Source organism: Eptatretus burgeri, chromosome 12 (assembly GCF_056783735.1).
Source record: "Eptatretus burgeri isolate ZD-2024b chromosome 12, Ebu_testis_v1, whole genome shotgun sequence".
In the NCBI taxonomy this organism is placed as follows: Eukaryota; Metazoa; Chordata; class Myxini; order Myxiniformes; family Myxinidae; genus Eptatretus; species Eptatretus burgeri.
Genome location: NC_140972.1, coordinates 43,561,132 through 43,582,618, shown reverse-complemented (window position 1 = coordinate 43,582,618; position 21,487 = coordinate 43,561,132). Strand labels below are relative to the sequence as shown.

The 21,487-nt window shown below is 42.2% G+C and overlaps 1 protein-coding gene across 8 annotated transcripts in view; it reads right to left on the bottom strand.

Annotated features, from left to right (window-relative positions):
* HERC1 (HECT and RLD domain containing E3 ubiquitin protein ligase family member 1) overlaps positions 1-21,487 on the bottom strand; it is a 964,782-nt gene that overhangs the window by 810,338 nt on the left and 132,957 nt on the right. For 7 of the 8 annotated variants that reach the window (XM_085850311.1, XM_085850306.1, XM_085850308.1 and 4 more), the window contains exons 26-34: positions 18,816-18,909; positions 18,633-18,690; positions 14,833-15,050; positions 14,245-14,469; positions 13,989-14,109; positions 5,355-5,592; positions 4,777-4,949; positions 2,808-2,966; positions 294-400 (exon numbers count right to left, since the gene is read on the bottom strand). In XM_085850311.1, coding sequence (XP_085706437.1) covers positions 294-400; positions 2,808-2,966; positions 4,777-4,949; positions 5,355-5,592; positions 13,989-14,109; positions 14,245-14,469; positions 14,833-15,050; positions 18,633-18,690; positions 18,816-18,909 — 1,393 coding nt within the window. The remainder of the gene's footprint in view (positions 1-293; positions 401-2,807; positions 2,967-4,776; positions 4,950-5,354; positions 5,593-13,988; positions 14,110-14,244; positions 14,470-14,832; positions 15,051-18,632; positions 18,691-18,815; positions 18,910-21,487) is intronic. The other variant, XM_085850307.1, reaches the window with a different exon arrangement.

Genomic DNA, 21,487 nt, shown 5'->3' with positions numbered 1-21,487 from the left:
TTCTGATTTTGGTCAAACCATCATGGGTGCTTTCTCTTCAGATATGTTTAAATCTGGCAGAATTATCAGCTCATAATTTTCACGATGACAAGGGGAACAAGTGGGAACCTATTGTATATTGGTAGAGACACCTTGCATTAGATTTATGCATGCAAAATGTCATTTCCAACAAATATGCTTGAAATTGGTTATTGAATGAAGCCATATGTAGCTATTTGGATCAACAGTGGTATGGAAAGAGATAATTAGAAAAGCTGGATTATCGAAAAAGAAACTCTAAGACTTTGCAATACCTGATGCATCTGCTCAGAGTCAATGGATGAGTCGCACGCAGGGAGAATAGCCTCAAGGATATGCAGAGCGAGAAGACGTGTGCGTAGATTTCCTACAAGAGGTACCCCTATAAAGTAAAACAGTAATCCCATGTCCAAATGTCAATGTTGTATTATAAATATTTTGGACTTTTATGGAATGCTTCACTGGATTTTTAAAATAACCATAGAGCTGTTACTGAAGTATCCATCATTCTCCATGAACATCACCTCAACACAAACATCTGGAATAAGCACAGTTTATTTAGGTTATCAGCTTAACCAGAAAGACGAGACCTTCAAGCTCTGATGAGCGGCTTACAGAGATACTGTACTTTGGAGGAATTTGTTGTTTTCACCAACCTATTAACAAAACTGGCCTCTCATAAAAGAGAGGGCAACCTAAGCATTCTGTAACAGAGCAAGTCCTATCTTGATACTCATCAGCAGATACCATACTCTTCACAGAGTGTCGATACCACTGAAACAGCTTCCTGAGCAAGGGTTGTACTGGGCAGTTTGCCATTGTCTTCCCAGCAGTAGTTTGGGTAAGAATTTGGAATTTGGTCAGGGTGCCGGCGATAGCTCATCGACTCTTTGCAAAGGACACCATGGGATCATTATCGCCCACCAACCCATGCCGGCAGATAGAACACCAGTTTAACGTTCATCGGAGGGACGGCACATACATTGATGAATCACCATGCCTGTGAAACCCGGGATGACAGTTTATACCTGTGTCAGGATTCAAACCCAGGCTAGACAGCCTTGACGTGAGTACGCATACCCTTTAGGCCATTTTGACAACCTGCTATCCACCTGGAATTCCATAAATATTTTGAGTGCAAAACTGATCATCATTTATATAACCTGTTCAAATATCCAAAATTAAGACTGTGTTGCTTACATGGTCAACAGTTTTTTGGTCTCTCTGTCATCTACCGACACTCACTTTAGCAGACACACTTTCCCCTTCCTGTATCCATCCAGGAGAGGTTTTCCCTTTGATGTGGGTGCTCACTGTCATCCAACACTGATCACAATACCTATCCATAACCTCCTCTTCTCTCTCAAACGTTGTGGCTGTTCATCCCATTTTTGCCCGTTTCCCTCTAATTATCACAATAATACTACAGTATCTTGTTGCATGAGCATTTCCCTTTAATTATTAGCTAACCTGGACTTTAGTCAGGTGAGCTCATGCAATCAAACAGTGTCCATAAGTGAGTGAGTCAGTCAGTCCATAAACAAACACTTCAGTCATTATCGCTTGAACCAAACACACAATTTTGATGAAACTTGGCTACAAGCTTCATATCTGATGCCAAATGAAAGCGTGTTGACTGCCTCAAAATATGCGCTCATTAAATGTCTATGGGGGTTTCCCCCCCCCCCCCCCGAAGAAAAAAAATAAATAATAAGTATTAGCTCTCTTCTCCAAAACTACACAACGATTTCAATGAAACCTGACCACAACCTTCATCACACATGATGTACCAAAGTGTATCGCAAACATCAAAATCTGCACCCATTAAGGGGGTTACAGGAGGTTTTTAACCCCCTGATGGTGTTTTCGGGGGTAGGGTTTGACGACCCAAAAATACGTATTTGCTGTGTCCTCCGAAACTACACACACACAATTTCTGTGAAACTTGACCACACCATTCATCACCGGTGATGGACCAAAGTGTATCGACTACATCAAAATCTGCACTCATTGAAGGGGTCTATAGGGTGAAGGGGGTGGGTTTGACCCCCCCCCCAAATAAGTATTTGCTGTCTCCTCCAAAACTACACATATGATTTAGATGAAACTTGACCACACCATTAATCACCAGTGATGTAGCAAAGTGTTTCGACTGCATCAAAATCTGTGATCAAGGGGGTCTATTATGTTATATTACTACCTTCTTATTCCTGACATTGGCTTAATGATTAGGGTGGTGGGCTTGGGATCCCATTTGCTGTTGAATTAAAAACAGGTGGGGTTGACTCTGCCTGTCATTCTTCCGAGGTCGGCAAAATGAGTGCCAGCTTGCTGGTATCCTGTGTCGGAGTGGCGACCCGTCCAGGATTGTGCCCAATAGTCAAGGAGACTGCTTTGGCAGCACCAACGCTCTGCACAGAGTATGGTCCCAATGGATGGATGGATGGATGGATGGATTCTACCTTCTTGCATGAGTGTTTCCCTCTAATTATTAGTCTATCATACTACCTTGTCACATGAGCATTTCCCTCTAATTATTACTATATCATACTTCCTTGTTGCATGAGCTTTGATGTAGATGAAACATACTTTGATGCAGATGAAACAAAAGTTTCAATAAAGTAATTACTCTGTTTCATGAGCCAGGACCATCCATACTGCTTGTATTAGTTCATGCACATGTTCAAACTGTGTAGTTAATCTTTAAAAAACAACAACCATATTTTCACAATAACTGCACCTTTGCATGTACAATTACGTGGGGAAAAAAAAATGAGAATGCAGCCAACCTGATGGCCTTCTTTGTGCTGCAATGTTTAAAAGAACCTCCATCCACTTTGGAGAAGCTATTCTGCTCTGGATGCCTTTGGAGGATACGACACGACGCAAGAATACCAGAAAATCCCCCAGCTGGATCTCAGCCGAGATGCCTATAGGGTGCATGCCAACTACAAAGAAGTAAATGGAAACAAACAACAATAATTAAAACAAGAATAACATCAAATTTCATAAATATAGTTCAGTGTTTTCTCAATAAAAGTACAGATCAATGGGGTGTGGAGGCAGGAAGTAGGATAGTGGGAAGGAAAAAGGGGTGGGGGGGAGGCCTCAGAGATTCAAAACACAAGATTTGCCTTCACCCTCTCCACTCACAACCATAATCATGCAGTCAAAATATGCTGATCGTGTTTTATCAATCATCATGATTTCTTCATACAAGGTGTTTCGTTAATTTTGAAACTGATAAATAAAAGTGTACGACAGATAATTTAATAAAGCAGCAGATGATAAATAAACAAACAAACAAACAAGAAAGATGCCATGCTTAGCAGGATACTTGCAAAATGCATAAAACAAATTTGACCATAAAAATAATTGGTGGTTTAATTGGTGGGTGGACACCTAGTGTACATGTGCTGGTAGCTGGGTAGAGATGGTATTACAGTTTCAAGCAATGGCTGTTTCTTCCACTTAATATCATGAGGATGGAATCCTCTCTCAAACATGTTGGATAACCACACGATCCAGCCATCTGTCATTTAATAACAGTACTCTGTTGAATGTTCTGAGCACAAAAGCGAACATTATGTAGGCCTGATCCACACTGAGGTATTTCGGTCAAACCTCGTTCAATTTCTGGAAAACTTAGTGTTTCAGCTATTGGTGTAGCACGAAGCCATCTTGATTTGTTTTACTACAACCATCAAGGACGTATCAACGAGACGTACAGTATTTATGGAAAATCGAAAATTATTTGCCGTTTGAGTTAAATCGTACCGCGATGTAACCCGAAGACAATACAAATCTGGTGGTTGACTTCCAGGTGTGAGGTCATGGTGAAGCATGAAGGATAAAAAGATTTTGACTTTTAATCACAAAAAATAGCATCGATCTGGTCTGAGCATTTGGGTTCCCCTTTAAGGAAGGGAAGATGGGAAACAACAGCACCAGTCCACAGAAAGGAGCCATATATTACGAGACTTTGGATGAAGGAGAAGCCAGCAGAGTAAGGACTTCACACTGTGGAAACTTCCGAGGCAGGGCCACCTTTGGAGATTTGATCTTCCCAAAGGAGGACATTACTAATGGTGAGGCACAGGCTCTTAAGAGATGGTACCTGTCCCAGAGGCTGACCACAGAAATAATTCAGGCAATTTGTCAACTGGTCCTTATGGAAGGATAAAGTGAAATTATGGGTCTTTCCTGCAATAAATTACATGTTCTATGGAGATAACAAGTTGCATATTCTCTAAAGTATGGCAGAAAGGGAGACTGCCACTGCCTGCTTAGCAGAGGAATTCTCTTGCACGGGGAGGAGTCATCTGTAAAATGCCACAATGGATTTTAGAATGACAAAGAGAAGCCATCCAGCATGATGACAGAAAGGGTAGAGACTAGTCAGAGACCTTCGACTTTATCTCTTCTGTGCTCTGGTTAGTTTGCCACGTAATCAAGTGACCCGATTCTTACATTTATTTATTTAAAGAAGCAAACACATTGCAATGTAGTGTATTTAAAGGTGAACCTACCTCATTCATAGTTGAATGAACAAGAGACAAGGACAAATTATCAGGCAAAAGCATTAAAAGCAACATGTACCAGCTTTTGGTATTATAACCTTCAATTATGCAAATATAGGAGACATCATAGATTTATTTTTAAATTGACATCAAGTTTCTTTTTCGGTTTTACTTTCATGTTGAAGCACAGAAAATATGAAAAGCAAAAGATAAAATGAATGAAATGAATATCTTCAACCTTCAGCAGATTTGGCATCCATCTCAGCCTTGTACTCTGGAATCCACTTGGGGATAGCAATATTGTGGTCCAAAGCAGAACCTTGAGCTTGTGCAAGCAGGTTCTTGAGTTGACCACAGAGGAGGTCAATCAGAGCCTGCACCACTGTGCTACTTAGCCGGTCAGCATACATGCTGCAAGGACATACTTAAAAATCAGTGCTTAATAAGCCAATTCCAACAACAACACACAGACACACAGAGACAGACACACACACACACACACACACACACACACACACACACACACACACACACACACACACACACACACACACACACACACACACACACACACACACACACACTTTTTATTAATTGCACAGTCTTGGCTATTCCTAAAATATAACATAATTTTAAGGATTTTATGTAAATGATGTTAATCAGACTGGTTAACCGAGGCAATTTAAAAGACTGCACTGTCCGAAAAAAAGCCTTTCATATCAATTCAAACACATAACCAGAACCAGAACGTAAAGTTGGCATCCAGTCTACAGCACATGAAGGAGAAGGTGCAGACACATTGGGTCGAGGACCTACCCAGTTGTGATTGCCAGAATTTGGAGTAGGCGCGTGCTGGCCACCTTCAGTGCCATTCCCAGACGAGAAAAGCCCTGTTTGCGCAGAAACAGCCATGGGTGTCCCAAAGAGAGGTCTGAACCGCAGAGTTCAGACAGCACACCTAGTAAGCTGCTGGATACTGCCAGAGCTACGTCCGCTGGTTGGTAGCGTACACTCAACACAAAAACAGTGACGAGCAAGAGCCTCTGCTGGGCACCTGCATGATCCATGAAAAGATGCATGGATTTCACAATCCTGCTAAACAAACTATAAGTCCAATGAGATAGTAAGAAGCAAGATGCTTTATACACAAATTATAGCATTTCAACAAATCTAAAAATCCAATGAAAAAAAATAATCAAACCTGGAGAGGTCATAGAGCACCTCACCCCATGCAATATTGAGAAAAAAAGGACATGGGTGGGGTCTGTGAGCAGCAAATTTGATTGGTCAAGATGATCTAAAATGCCATAATTTTTTTTTCGAAATACTGCTAAACGGAAGGATTTTCAAAGTGCCAATGAAGAGATTTGTGTTCCACAGTGTTAAAGTATATCATTCATTGAAATGAAATAAAGATTTTAAAGGTTGGAGAAAAATAATGGAATGACAAATTTATTTTAAGGCCCGGTCACACCTTGACGTTTTAGCCAACGTATGCCGATGTTTGAATTTTTTTTCTAAAACGCTGGCACACGTTGAATACGTTATGGGTAAGTTTTGATAACATTGAGAGCACGCTGGCATACGTCATAGTACGTTGCCATACGTCGTTGTACGTTGGCTTTAAACGTTGTACTTTTCGGTTGTCCTCAAATTTTTTCATGCTTGAAATTTCACGACGTATGCCAGCGTATGACTCACACGTTCCGCTACGCTGGCCACAAGTTGTAGGCACGGTCTGCGATCGTTGACAGACGTCAACACATGCTACTTGTAAGTTAATCATAAGTTGAGACACGCCGAGGTAATGTTTAGCGTAACCGAAACTTATTTCTAACCTATGATTAACGTGTTGTTGGCACGTTACGCGATCGTTGCCACACGTCGACAGACGTTACTTTTAAGTTACTCATAGGCTGAAAGACGTCGGTATAATGGATCGTCCTTGCGTCAGCGTCCACGGCCAAGGCCAGGACACTTATTTGCAGCATTCTTCAAACTTTTCTTCGGCATGACGAGGATGTTCACACTTCGATGTCTAGCTTGGCTATGATTCCAATTGTCCATCGGCAGCGTCTATTTAAAATAGTCGAGTTTGAGCGTTTTAACACGTTCAGAAGAAACGTTTCAAATTTCCAAACCCCAGCGTCAAAAAAAACAAAAACAAAAAAAAAAAACAAAGGCGAGTGACAGCAATTTAAATCATTCATTATAAACAATGAAACTAGCTGAGTGGTAGCGTTTAAAAGTCGTTGAGTGTAAAAAAAAATCCAATTGTTGAGCGCAAGCGTCTACTTTCAATAGTGGAGATGCAGCCATTTAAATCGTTGAGTGGCAGCCTATGAACCTACCCGTGGACACGCGGAGGCAAGGACGATCCATCATAACCCACACCCTCCCCCTCACACCCACCTACTACTGCCAACATGAAAAAACTACTACTAATACTAATACTAATACTAATACTGATACTGATACTGATACTGATACTGCTGACATGGACATCGACTCAAAAAGGAACTCGAAAACACTGTTGGGTTCCCCTTTTATGAACACCATTTTTATATACCAATTCCCAAAACCGCTGGGAACACGTCTTTATATGGCAGTTGTAAGCTAGAAACACATTCATTTTTTTTTTTTGTCGACCGGAAGACGTCATTGGAATACGTCTACATACGTCGATGTGTGTTGGGACTACGTAAATAATTGGTTCAAAGCACGTCAAACAAAAGTTAGAAATAAGTTTCGCGTAAAAAAGACATTACCGCGACGTGTTTCGACTTATGAGTAGCTTATAAGTAGCCTTTGTGGACGTGTGTAAGCGTCCACATATCGTGTGTAAAACTTATCCCCCATCGCATGCGAACGTGTGTCATACGCCGAGTACGTCGTAAAATTTTGAACATGTTCAAAATTTCTTGACGTACTCTACTTACTACGACTTATGATAGCGTATTTAGTGTTCTACTCGCGCATACCAAACTTACCCATACCGTATTCGACGTGCCCCAACGTTTTAGACACACTTTTTGTTACGTCGGCATACGCTGGCAAGATCGCCAAGGTGTGACTGCGATTTTGACCCTTCCATTTCTACGGCAGTTATGATTTGAATCGTTGTGCGTCAGCCTTTTAATAGGTTACGCCACGACATCGTCAGCGATGCGTGCAACGCGCTATGCCTGAGTTAGACTATCGTTGGGCATCGGTTGTGTAGGCCGACAACAGGTTCAGCATTCGTTGGTATAAGTTATCTATAACACAACGAAACGTTCTGTGTAGTTACCAATGTGTTATACATAAGACCAAGTCGCTATGAATACGTCCGAATCTTTAAAAAAAAACATCAAAAGTTCAACGTAAGCCAGCGTTTTACATAAATTTTAACACGTTGCCATCGCTGGCTAAAACGTCAAGGTGTGACCGGGCCTTTAGACAGCATTTTAAGCTGCTGGGACAAGTTGTTAAAACAACCCCCATAACTCTTGCTAATCTAGGCCCAAACATTTTTGATGCATCTTCATTGTGGTCTGGAAATAAAGTTGAGTATCAAAATTCAACACTTAACATTTGAAAAATAATTGAAAGGGCTTTTACTCACAAAATGACTTTAAAATACAAGTTGAGGAATGATACCAATAAACTTGACCATCATAAGGAAATTACTGACAATTTTCACCGAAATCTCCCAATTCAAAACACCAACAGACACAGACTGATGGAAGAATGGACAAATGAGCCATGGCATAAGCTCCTTGGACCATAATTACACATTTGAAAAAAATAGTACCACCAGCTGGCTTGCAAAGTACAACTGGTAATTTGTTTGATGCACTCACTACTCCCTTGATAAATACATACTTAACTAGAGAGCAAAGCTTGTCTGCTTTGTTTTCGGACTTCTTCTTCTTCTTTTTCAGATGAATGCTCAATGGTACCTTGACCTTTTGACCAAATTCTTAATTTGTCTTTTCTATATTCTCAAATAAAGCTTTCTTGAAAATTTGATAACAAAAGGTCAAATGATTAAGATTTCAAGTCAATTGGATGAAAACTGTCAATTTTAGGTGATGCTGACCATTGACCAAATGATTAATTTATCTTCTCCATGTTCTCAAAATAAAGCTTTGTTAAAAATTTGATGACAAAAGTTCAAAAGGTAAAAACGTTATGGCCTGGAGAGACACACACAGACAAAGACACATACACACACACGAATGCAAAATCCCATCTCCCACTACACGAGGGATGGACTAACTAGTTTGGCACTCATGAGAGCGCATACCTCTGCCAGGCTGAACAGTTTATGTTTTCTATCCCACTGATAGGCCGGGTCTGTATACAGACATTCAGCGAAATCTAATCGGGTTTTTCTGATCACCTACCCAACTCACCCACCAAGTTTTGTCAAAACTTGTCCACAACTGAGATATCCTCCTATACATCGTTTTTGGCCCCATCTCTCAATGATGATGAATCACTTGGGAAAAAACCCACAACAACAAAAAAAATTACTCGCATCTGGATCCGGATCTTCACCAAAATTGAACAAATTTGTCCTTGTCACACACGCAACCTGTCTACCAAATTCAGATGGAATCCGTCCATGACTTTTTGAGATATCCTGCTCATAGACAGATACACAGACAGGGGTGAAAACATAACCCCCGTCCACCTTCATGGGGCGGTGGTTAAAATTTAACTCCTACAGTCATTTAGTTCAGTACTTGAACCTAAGTGTTGAGAGGACTTGAAATAAAATAAGTACAACCAAAAGACGAAGACTTTAATGTTTGGTCAATCATATCGGAAACTGACATCAAAGCATTGCTCATTTAAAATGTGAATATAATTTACAGCATGTATGCAGGTACTTTATGATACAGCACGTGCTGAGTGGTCAAAAAAGGAATACTATCAAGGAAACATGCAATCGAAAATGAGCATTTATATATGCAGAGCCAGAGGGCTGTTCACATGAGTTGGAATGATGGTGAAGATGCAGGTGTACACGTTTCAGCATAAATACTTGCTATAAAAGCATTTGGCTGCGCTGCAGTTCAACCTTGATGCATGAACGAATCTGCTTGACATTGTAAATATACAGTGGGGAGAACAAGTATTTGATACACTGCCGATTTTGCAGGTTTTCCCACTTACAAAGCACGTAGAGGTCTGTAATTTTTATCATAGGTACACTTCAACTGTGAAAGACGGAATCTAAAACAAAAATCCTGAAAATCACATTGTATGATTTTTAAATAATTAATTTGCATTTTATTGCATGAAATAAGTATTTGATACATCAGAAAAACAGAACTTAATATTTGGTACAGAAACCTTTGTTTGCAATTACAGAGATCAGACGTTTCCTATAGTTCTTAACCAGGTTTGCACAGACTGCAGCAGGGATTTTGGCCCACTCCTCCATACAGATCTTCTACAGATCCTTCAGGTTTCGGGGCTGTCGCTGGGCAACACAGACTTTCAGCTCCCTCCAAAGATTTTCTATTGGGTTCAGGTCTGGAGACTGGCTAGGCCACTCCAGGACCTTGAGATGCTTCTTACGGAGCCACTCCTTAGTTGCCCTGGCTGTGTGTTTCGGGTCGTTGTCATGCTGGAAGACCCAGCCACGCCCCATCTTCAATGCTCTTGTTGAGGGAAGGAGGTTGTTGGCCAAGATCTCGCGATACATGGCCCCATCCATCCTCCCCTCAATACGGTGCAGTTGTCCTGTCCCCTTTGCAGAAAAGCATCCCCAAAGAATGATGTTTCCACCTACATGCTTCACGGTTGGGATGGTGTTCTTGGAGTTGTACTCATCCTTATTCTTCTTCCAAACACGGCGAGTGGAGTTTAAACCAAAAAGCTCTATTTTGATCTCATCAGACCACATGACCTTCTCCCATTCCTGCTCTGGATCATCCAGATGGTCATTGGCAAACTTCAGACGGGCCTGGACATGCGTTGGCTTGAGAAGAGGGACCTTGCGTGCGCTGCAGGATTATAATCCATGACGGCGTAGTGTGTTACTTATGGTTTTCTTTGATACTGTGGTCCCAGCTCTCTTCAGGTCATTGACCAGGTCCTGCCGTGTAGTTCTGGGCTTATCCCTCACATCTCATGATCATTGAGGCTCCACGAGGTGAGATCTTGCATGGAGCCCCAGACCGAGGGAGATTGACTGTTATCTTGAACTTCTTCCATTTTCTAATAATTGCGCCAAGAGTTGATGCCTTCTCACCAAGCTGCTTGCCTATGAGCATCAGTTGCGGCTGTATGGACATGTGGCTCGTTTTCCTGATGCTGATCCTGCTCAGCAGATTCTCTCAGCGAGGGAGTCTCATGAGTGGAGGAGGCCAGTGGGCCGACCACGTGCCTCGTGGTTGCAGCAGGTTGACCATCATCTCAAGGAGATGGGGATGGGCCTGGCATCTGCCTGGGGGATGGCCAGACGGAGGCCCCTGGAGTACCGGTGGAAAGTGGACGCAGCGACGCGCTGTTCTGGCACATGCTCCCATACCTGACCTGACCTGACCTGACCTGCTTGCCTATTGTCTTGTAGCCCATCCCAGCCTTGTGCAAGTCTACAATTTTGTCCCTGATGTCCTTAGACAGCTCTCTGGTCTTGCCCATTGTGGAGAGGTTGGAGTCTGATTGATTGAGTGTGGACAGCTGTCTTTTATGCAGATAACCAGTTCAAACAGGTGCAGTTAATACAGGTAATGAGTGGAGACTGGGAGGGCTTCTTAAAGACAAAACTAACAGGTCTATGAGAGCCGGAATTCTTACTGGTTGGTAGGTGATCAAATACTTATTTCATGCAATAAAATGCAAATTAATTCTTTAAAAATCATACAATGTGATTTTCAGGATTTTTGTTTTAGATTCCGTCTTTCACAGTTGAAGTGTACCTATGATAAAAAAATTACAGACCTCTACGTGCTTTGTAAAGGCCCGGTCACACCTTGACGTTTTAGCCAACGTATGCCGATTTTTGAATTTTTTTTCTAAAACGCTGACACACGTTGAATACGTTATGGGTAAGTTTTGATAACATTGAGAACACGCTGAAAAACACTGCCATACGTCGTTGTACGCTGGCTTTAAACGTTGAATTTTCGGTTGTCCTCAAATTTTTTCATGCTTGAAATTTCACGATGTATGACTCACACGTTCCGCTACGCTGGCCACAAGTTGTATGCACGGTCTGCGATCGTTGACAGACGTCAACACATGCTACTTGCAAGTTAATCATAAGTTGAGACATGCCGAGGTAATGTTTAGCGTACCCGAAACTTATTTCTAACCTATGATTAACGTGTTGTTGGCACGTTACGCGATCGTTGCCACACATCGACAGACGTTACTTTTAAGTTACTCATAGGCTGAAAGACGTCGGTATAATGGATCGTCCTTGTGTCAGCGTCCACGGCCACGGCCAGAACACTTATTTGCAGCATTCTTCAAACTTTTCTTTGGCATGACGAGGATGTTCACACTTCGATGTCTAGCTTGGCTATGATTCCAATTGTCCATCGGCAGCGTCTATTTAAAATAGTCGAGTTTGAGCGTTTTAACACGTTCAGAAGAAACGCTTCAAATTTCCAAACCCCAGCATCAAAAAACAAAGGCGAGTGACAGCAATTTAAATCGTTCATTGTAAACAATGAAAATTGTTGAGTGGTACCGTTTAAAAGTCGTTGAGTGTAAAAAAAATCCAATTGTTGAGCGCAAGCGTCTACTTTCAATAGTGGGGTTTCAGCGATTTAGCACGTTCAATAGAAACGATTAAAATTTCCAAGCGCCAGCGTCAAAAAACAAAGGCGAGTGACAGCAATTTAAATCGTTCATTGTAAACAATGAAAATAGCTGGGTGGTACCGTTTAAAAGTAGTTGAGTGTAAAAAAAAATCGAATTGTTGAGCGCAAGCGTCTACTTTCAATAGTGGAGATGCAGCCATTTAAATCGTTGAGTGGCAGCCTATGAACCTACCCGTGGACACGCGGACGCAAGGAGGATCCATCATAACCCACACCCTCCCCCTCACACTCACCTACTACTGCCAACATTAACAAACTACTACCAATACTAATACTGATACTGTTACTGCTGACATGGACATAGACTCAAAAAGGACTCGAAAACACTGTTGGGTTCCCCTTTTATGAGCAGCATTTTTATATACCAATTCCCAAAACCGCTGGGAACACGTCTTTATATGGCAGTTGTAACCTAGAAACACGTTCATTTATTTTTTTTTGTCGACCGGAAGACGTCATTGGAATACGTCTACATACGTCGATGTGTGTTGGGACTACGTAAAGAATTGGTTCAAAGTACGTCAAACTTAAGTTAGAAATAAGTTTCGCGGAAAGAAGACATTACCGCGACGTGTTTCGACTTATGAGTAGCATATAAGTAGCCTTTGTGGACGTGTGCAAGCGTCCACATATCGTGTGTAAAACTTATCCCCATCACATGCGGAACGTGTGTCATACGCCGAGTACGTCGTAAAATTTTGAACATGTTTAAAATTTCTTGACGTACTCTACTTACTACGACGTATGATAGCGTACTTTAGCGTTCTACTCACGTATACCAAACTTACTCAAACCGTATTTGACGTGCCCCAACGTTTTAGACACATTTTTCTTAGGTCGGCATACGCTGGCAAGATCGCCAAGGTGTGACCGCGATGTTGACACTTCCATTTCTACGGCAGTTATGATTCGAATCGTTGTGCGTAAACCTTTTAATAGGCTACGTCACGACATCGTCGGCGATGCGTGCAACGCGCTATGCCGAAGTTAGACTACCGTTGGGCATCGGTTGTGTAGGCCGACAACAGGTTCAGCATTCATTGGTATAAGTTATCTATAACACAACGAAACGTTCTGTGTCCATTACTAATATGTTATGCATACGACCAACTCGTTATGAATACGTCCGAATCTTTAAAAAAAAACATCAAAAGTTCAACGTCAGCCAGCGTTTTACATACATTTTAATACGTTGCCATCGCTGGCTAAAACGTCAAGGTGTGACCGGGCCTTAAGTGGGAAAACCTGCAAAATCGGCAGTGTATCAAATACTTGTTCTCCCCACTGTATATCCATTATGTTGGGAACAGTTGCTGGAAGCTATTGTAGTTCTCTGGGACCCAATACGTGAGATGGAGATCTAGAATGGCATTTTAAGGCCAGTGATGGAAAACAGCATGCAAACACAATAGTAAGAGTAATAGGATGGTTTAAAAAAAAATTACATCTCAATGGCCACATCCAATGTGTGCCTCTTCTTCTTCACCTGCACTTTCACTTGACCCAAGCAATAGGAGCCTCACAAAGGCTCTATAGTCTGCATATCAATGAGGAAATGCAGAAAACAAACCACTAATTAACTCATACGATAAAAAGACAACAAGAAAAAAAAATGTGCACTTGCCGATATGGTGCTTGTTGGCTTGCAGGCCATTCTCCAGCATTGAGGACAAGTGCTGGTAAATGCGATGCACGAGCATCTGGATCTCCTTCCGCGTGTCAAACCTTGCTGAAGCGATGGAATCCTATGAGCAAGGGATAAGGAGCATGACCACGGCAGCAACGTAACATCAGAGGAAATTCAAAAAACCAAATTGGAAGCAACGTGGAGAAGGTCTTCAAATTACTTAAGCAAAAGGTTGGCAGTGCATGCAAAGCACCTGGTAATGGTGAAGCTGTAAGCTGTGGCTGTCTTGTCCAGGAGAGCTGATCACACCGAGACCAAAACACCCGGCCAAGAACTGCAAACGCACTGATGTGAGAAGTGCAACAGCTCGTACCATGGGAGACCCGGGGCTTGAACCAAGACCTAAATGCTCTTCCCCTTCCTTTGCCTCCATCCCAGCAATAATAGTTAGAATCTGGTGTAATGCCTCAACACGCAGCTGGTGGGGTAACATAGCGTAAAACAACAAATTGCATCAGGGGATAAGCATTTCAACTGATAAGCCTTTAATAAACAGATGAATGGTCAAACAATGCTCATACAAGCCCATGCAAGACTCTTCTTTCCTTTCATACAAGTGCTGCTTAAATCATGATGAAGATTACCGCACTGCGATTTATAAGGGACAAACCTTGTTCAATTTATCAGGGACAAACTTCGTCCACACCAATTACATAATATATAACACGATACCTCTATCGACATGCTATATGTAAATTACAATAATTAATTGATCCGTTAAAGACAATCAAAGCACTCTACTTGCAATCAATCAATATGCAATCAATTCATAAATCTACACCTCAGCTCGGGCTTGTTGCTGTTCCATGGCCAATGCGAGCATGCGTGGATCACTGAAGCTTCCTTCTGGCTCCTTCCCCGCCAAATGGACCAATTCATCACTTAATAGGCTCAGCAAATCTCCCAGAAGAATGGTGTGTGGAGCCCTTGACCCCAGATTCCTCTCTCTGTAGATATTCTGGTATGACTTGGCTTCCACACCATCCTGTGTGTGAAGTTCTGACACAAAAAAGCCAAAACAATATTATGGAACCACATGAAAAAGGAAACCAGAAGCCTAACCAATTCAGAATAAGGAAGAGCTTTGTTAACCAAGGATGCCTCACTGTCCCAAAATAATAATAAAAACAACAACAATATATTATTGCGTGGACTGCAACCTTCTCACATGATGGAACGACAATGACATGGTTATGCCTGGTGTTGGCTTCATGGTTAGGGTGGTGGACTTGGGATCCTAGAATCCCGAGTTCAAATCCCACTTGCTGTTGAATTAATACTAGATGGGGTTGACCCTGCCTGTCATCCTTCCGAGATCGGCAAAATGAGTGCCAGCTTACTGGTATCTTGAGTCAGAGTGGCGACCTGTCCAGGATTGTACCCAATAGTCAAGGAGACTGCTGAGGAAGCTCTGCACAGAGTATGGTCCCAATGGATGGATGGAATGACATGGTTACCGTCACATTGAAGCCCAAGACATCAAGGACAGCCAAACTATCACTATTTTTCACAAGCCAGCGTTGAGCGGTTATCGTTGTCGTTGGCCTGTGATCCGGCAAAGCTTAATACCGTGCATGTTATAAAACAGGATTACAGTAATTTTAACACATAAGGAATCCCAACTGAACATGATCATTGTTGTGACAAAATTGTGGAAATACAAGGCAAGTCATTATTTAAAAGATAATTTATTGCACAAGATGCAGAGAACACAATTCCCAAGACAACCACCTAAGCACCACACACTCTCCCTCACTCTCTGACATCATAAATGATATGTGCCTTCCTTTTTTCTTGGCCCTGGAGCCTTCACAATTGAAGACACAAACCTTACATTGTTTTGGTGGAATACATAACCCTTCACTCACTCAGACATAATGCATGTCATTGAAGAGTATGTTTTGAGTTCATAGAATGGTGAGATCACAGTGCCTTCAGAAAGTATTCACACCCCTCAGCTTTTGTTACATTTTGTTGTATTACAGTCTGAATTTAAAATGGATTGAATTTACATTTTTTTGTCATGAATCTACACAAAATACCCCATCATGACAAAGTGAAAACATGTTTTCAGAAATTTTTCAAATTAATTAAAAATGAAAAGGTGAAATGTCTTGCATCAATACGTATTCAACCCTCTGAGCGAATACTTAGTAGAGACACCTTTGGCAGTGATTACAGTTTCAAGTTTCTTTGTGTATGTTTGTATCAGCTTTGCACATCTGGATTTGGGGATTTTCACCCATTATTCCTTGCAGATGTGCTCAAGCTCTGCAAGTTAGATGAGGAGTGTCGGTGAACAGCAACCTCAAGTCTTTACTCAGATTCTCAATGGGATTCTCAAGTCTGAGCTTTGGCTCAGCCACTTGAGGACTTTCATTTTCTTGTTCTGCAGCCATTCCAATGTTGATCTTGCTGTATGCTTGGAGTCATTGTCCTGTTGGAACTAAATCTTCACCACAGTCTAAGGTCTCTTGCACTGAAGCAGGTTTTCCTCGAGTATTTGCCTGTATTTGGCTCCATTTATTGTTCCCTCTATCTTTACAAGTCTCCCAGACCCTGCCGCTGAAAATCATCCCCATCGCATGATGCTGCCACCACCATGTTTCACGGTAGGAATGGTGTCAGAGGGGGGTGACGAGCTGTGCTTGATTTCTACCAGATGTAGTGCTTTGCATTCAGGCCAGAGTTCAATTTTCATCTCATCACACCAGAGAATCTTTTTCCTCATGCTCTGAGAATCTTTCACGTGCCTTTTTGCAAACTCCAAGCATGCAGTCATGTGCCTTTTTCTCAGAAGTGGATTCCATCTGAACACTCCTCCATAAAGCCTAGATTTATGAAGTGCTGCAGAGATTGTTGCCCTTCTGGCAGGTTCTCCAATCTTAGCCAAGGAACTCTGTAGTTCTGTCAGAGTGGTCATTGGGTCCTTGGTCACTTCCCTGATCAAAGTCCTTCTTGCCCAGTTGCTCAGTTTGGTCAGATGGCCAGCTCTAGGAAGAGTCAGGGTAGTTCCATATTCCTTCCATTTCCGAATGATGAAGCTTACTGTAGTCTTGGGAACTTTCCACACTTTAGAAATTGTTTTATACCCTTTCACAGATCTATGCATCCTCACAATTCTATCTCAGAGTTCTATGGAGAGTTCCTTAAGTTTCATGGTGGAGTTTCTGCTCTGACATGCACTGTCAAATGTGGGACCTCATATAGAAAAGTGTGTTTCTAAGTTATGTCTGATCAATTTAATTGGCCACAGGTGGACTCCAATCAAGTTGCAGAGACATCTCAAGGATGATCAAAGGAAATTGGATGCACCTGAGCTCAATTTGGAGTGTTATAGCAAAGGGGTGGAATACTTATTGATGCAAGAGATTTCACCTTTTCATTTTTAATTAATTTGTAAAAATTTCGAAAAACATGTTTGCACTTCGTCATTAAGAGGTATTTTGTGTCGATCGGTGGCAAAAAATTTTTCAACTTAATCCATTTTAAATTCAGGCTGTAACAACAAAATGTGACAAAAGTCGAGGGGTGTGAATACTTTCTGAACGCACTGTACATCTTCACAATATTGTACAACGTTGGTGTTTGAGAGAAAATTTAATCAGCAATTCCCATGAATTCAAATGCAATATCTGTGGAAGTCAGGTATTTCAGTATTTTACCTTTAATCGCCAGTGAAATGTTTTTTTTTCCATTTGTTATAAACAGAATCGTATAATTAACTCCACCAGCAAAGGTAGACGGAGGTTGTATTTTTGGCCGTCTGTTTGTTTGTCTGTGAACAGGATATCTGAAAAAGTCATGGATGGATTTGGATGACACTTTGTGGACAGGTTGATTGTGTGACGAGGACGAATCGATTAGACTTTGGTGACGACCCGGATCCAGATACTTCAATTTTTAGAGTGATTCTTCACCACATTGAGAGATGGGGCCAAAAATTATATATAGCACAATATGTGAAAAAGTTGTGGATGAGTTGGTTAGGTGACAAGAACAAGCCAATGTGATTTTGGTTCAGATCCGGATTCAAGTCCGGACTATCACTGGGATACAAAATGTATGCCATTCTAGTTTTTACCATGTGAAGAACTGTTCCAGCATGACACAGGCAAAATTTGAGTAACAATTACAATTTTAGTTTTCCAACATTTGGCATATCTGGGTATCGAAGCCTGGTGTTGGCTTAGTGGTTAGGGTGGCGGCTTGGGATCCCAGGGTCCTGAGTTCAAGCCCCGTTGGCTGCTGAATTAACACCAGGGGGTTGACTCAGCCTGTCATCCTTCCGAGGTCGGCGAAATGAGTACCAGTGTACTGGTCCCGGTGTATGCCCCGGTTAGAATAGGTGTACCATATCCCTGTGTGTCGTAAGAGGTGACCAGGGTTGGCATCAGGAAGGGCATCCGGCCATAAAACATTGCCTCAAGAAAAAGCCCAACCCCTGCACAGCAAGGAAAAATGGCTGTAAAAACGGTCATTTTTTTTTGGCATATCTGGGTATCATTAAATCTTTCATTATAGATCAAACAGCAGAGTAATGCTACATAATCCCTGTAATATCTCTGATGATATGCTCACCAAGCCTTCGAGGAGAATTAATCCCTCCAAGTGAATTTTCCATCCACACACTCTTATCCTAAGAAAGAAAAGAATAAGCACAATCAACTCTACAACATTGAAAGAGTCTGAAGAGTAATCATAAAATGGACATCTTTATTCAATGTATATATCATTCAAAAAAGCACCTTTATGGTGCCTTACTTGGATAAAATCTTTTCCAGGAAGGTCAAAATCTCTTTCCGTTCTTCCAAGCCATGGAGAAACGTTCATGTGCATTTCAATACTCTCTTCATTCCTAAATCAGACAAACAAGGTGATCTCTAATTTCCTGCAATTTTAAGGGCAAACACACCTCGTAACATTGCCATAAATCAAAAAGGAAAGATAGAGGTAGAGGGGAAAAGACCATGAAAACAAGGAAGGGCATATTGGGCACGAGCACTATGCAAGTTGCAGGTCAGTGTTTTTACTGCATATCTTCGTGTCCTGCTCCCTCCACTCTTGATCTCTCAACCCTCAGACCTTGTCCATGCAACTCTAGGATATATGTCCTTCTTTCAGTAACCCTGTTTTGGTTAAACTTCCAAAAATTGACAGAGACCAGCAAAATTTCATTTGACACAATCAGGCACCCCACCTTGCTCCCCCAACTCTCTGCCTATGGCATCCAAGGCACCCTCTTCTCAGGGTTTACTGACTCCATCCACTCTGGTAGTTAGAGTATGCCTCTCAACAGGATCCTCTCCCAGTTCAGGCCAGAATTCCACAAGGCAGTATCTTGGGCCCAGTCTTGTTCCTCATTTTATTCAGTGATCTTTCCAATTCTCTGGAAAATTCTGCTCATCCCTTTTGCTGATGACTCCACCCTCTGCTATAGTATCTCATCCGCAGATAGGCAAGGAAGCAGCCTCTTCCCTCGCTGCAGACTGATAAAATGAAGAACTGGTCCAACACTTAGGATACGTCTTTCGAGCATGACAAATCTGCCACTATCACTTTTTTTTAATGAGTGACTGTTCAGCGATTTATACTTTTCACCATAAAAAAGCAAACTTGTAGAATAGATAATGTCATTGTTGAAAGACTGTTCCAGCCTTTTTGGCATGAGGGATGTGCAGAACATCTGATTGCAAGTTTACACGTTAAGTAATTGACATGGGCATTAATCATTTAGCACGTGCAATTCATGCACCCTTCGGTTTTCAGAGGTACACATGGCATTCTGAGCAAATTCAAAACAGTCTTTCCGAGACACAAGTGTGTGTGTGGTTCATCAAAAAAAAACACCGATTACATTATTTAAACATAGGGACAATACCCCTGGGTGCTCACCTGGTAGCGGCTGGATAAGATAACCAGGGAACAACTGGTAGGCATATGGATGACCCACAAAATATGTAACAGAGAAGAAAGTAAACACCAATATATTTTTTTTAATTCTGTTAACAAGCTTGGGTACATCACGGGTGATGAAGGTTGTGGTCAAGTTTCATCCGAATTGCATGTGTAGTTTCTGAGAAGAAAGCAAATAGCGATTTTGAGGGACAACCCCGGTCGACCCCATTAGGGCCCGATTTTTTTCATGCCATGAACAAACTTTGGCACATACACGGTGATGAATGTTGTGGTAAAGTTCCATCGAAATTGTATGTGTCGTTTCAGAGAAGAAGTTGCAAGAATTTGTGATGGACGGACACGCCATACCAAAAGTTCACCGGACATACATTCCAGGTGAGCTAACTATTCATAACAATACTACAACTGTCAGAAAATGAGAAATTAAATCATCGTTTACTTGCAAGCATATTGTTGCGGGCCAGGGACCGGTGACGAGAGCGACCGCTAGGTGGAGGAAGTTACGTTGTCTCCCACCAGACTCCCGGAATTGTAGGCCATCGCTCATTCATAATTCCGTGAGGCGGCGGGTGGTTTAACCGACCGTGGACGCCAATACCTCCACCGTGTAGCGTAGGGTCTTTTTGTCGAGAACCAATTAACCTAATTAACCACGCAGTGTCGTCTACAGGGGAACCACGCCCTCGGTAAGCCTTGCCCGATCCGGATCACTCCACCAATTACCAACTACCAACCACCTTTCCGGATCGGATGCAGCCGAGCGTTACTACCAAGGACGTACTGGCTAGAATGAACAGAATATCGGGAATAAAGACCCGGCTAAAACTCAGATCCGAACCATGCTGGACCAATGAGGGAAAAGACGAAAACGAACTGGGAACATTTCTACAATAATTTATTTACAATGAAGCGAGGAAAAATATGTGGAACAGGAAACAGGTTTCATGGGGGTATTATGCAGGGGAGAGATGAGAGAAAGATGTAGTGCGACAATTTTACAGCAACTTACAAAGGAGACACAGAGCAGACTCGTCGCGAGAATAAAACAGGCAAGATTTATAATAATCAAATAAAAACACATGCAATTCTACTTAAAGACGGCACCACACACTCAGGCGAAAATAAACCCAGATGTTTGCAAAGGACCCCCGCAGCCAGAGAGGGAGGTGAGCTGAGATCGCAGTTCTCTCGGGTACCCGAACGTTGGAGGGAAGGGGTGCTCCGTGGTGCGGCACCCGCTAATGGACGTGCGGCTCGGTCCACGGCTGCTCGCGTGGAGATGGTGTCTGCGAAAGAGCCCGAGTCGAGAAGAGCGGAGCTGTCCAGAGGTGGGGACAAGGGATTCCAGCTCACTCCCAAGACGACTCACTTTCCAGCTCACCAGATGACTCACTTTCCAGCTCAATTGCTCACCCTCTCAGCACGCTACCCTGAGGTTGGTGTCGTAATTTATAGATCTCCCACAGCGGGGAGAGGCCTTGGTGAAGCCAACGTCACTGTTTGCCTTGATTGGACAG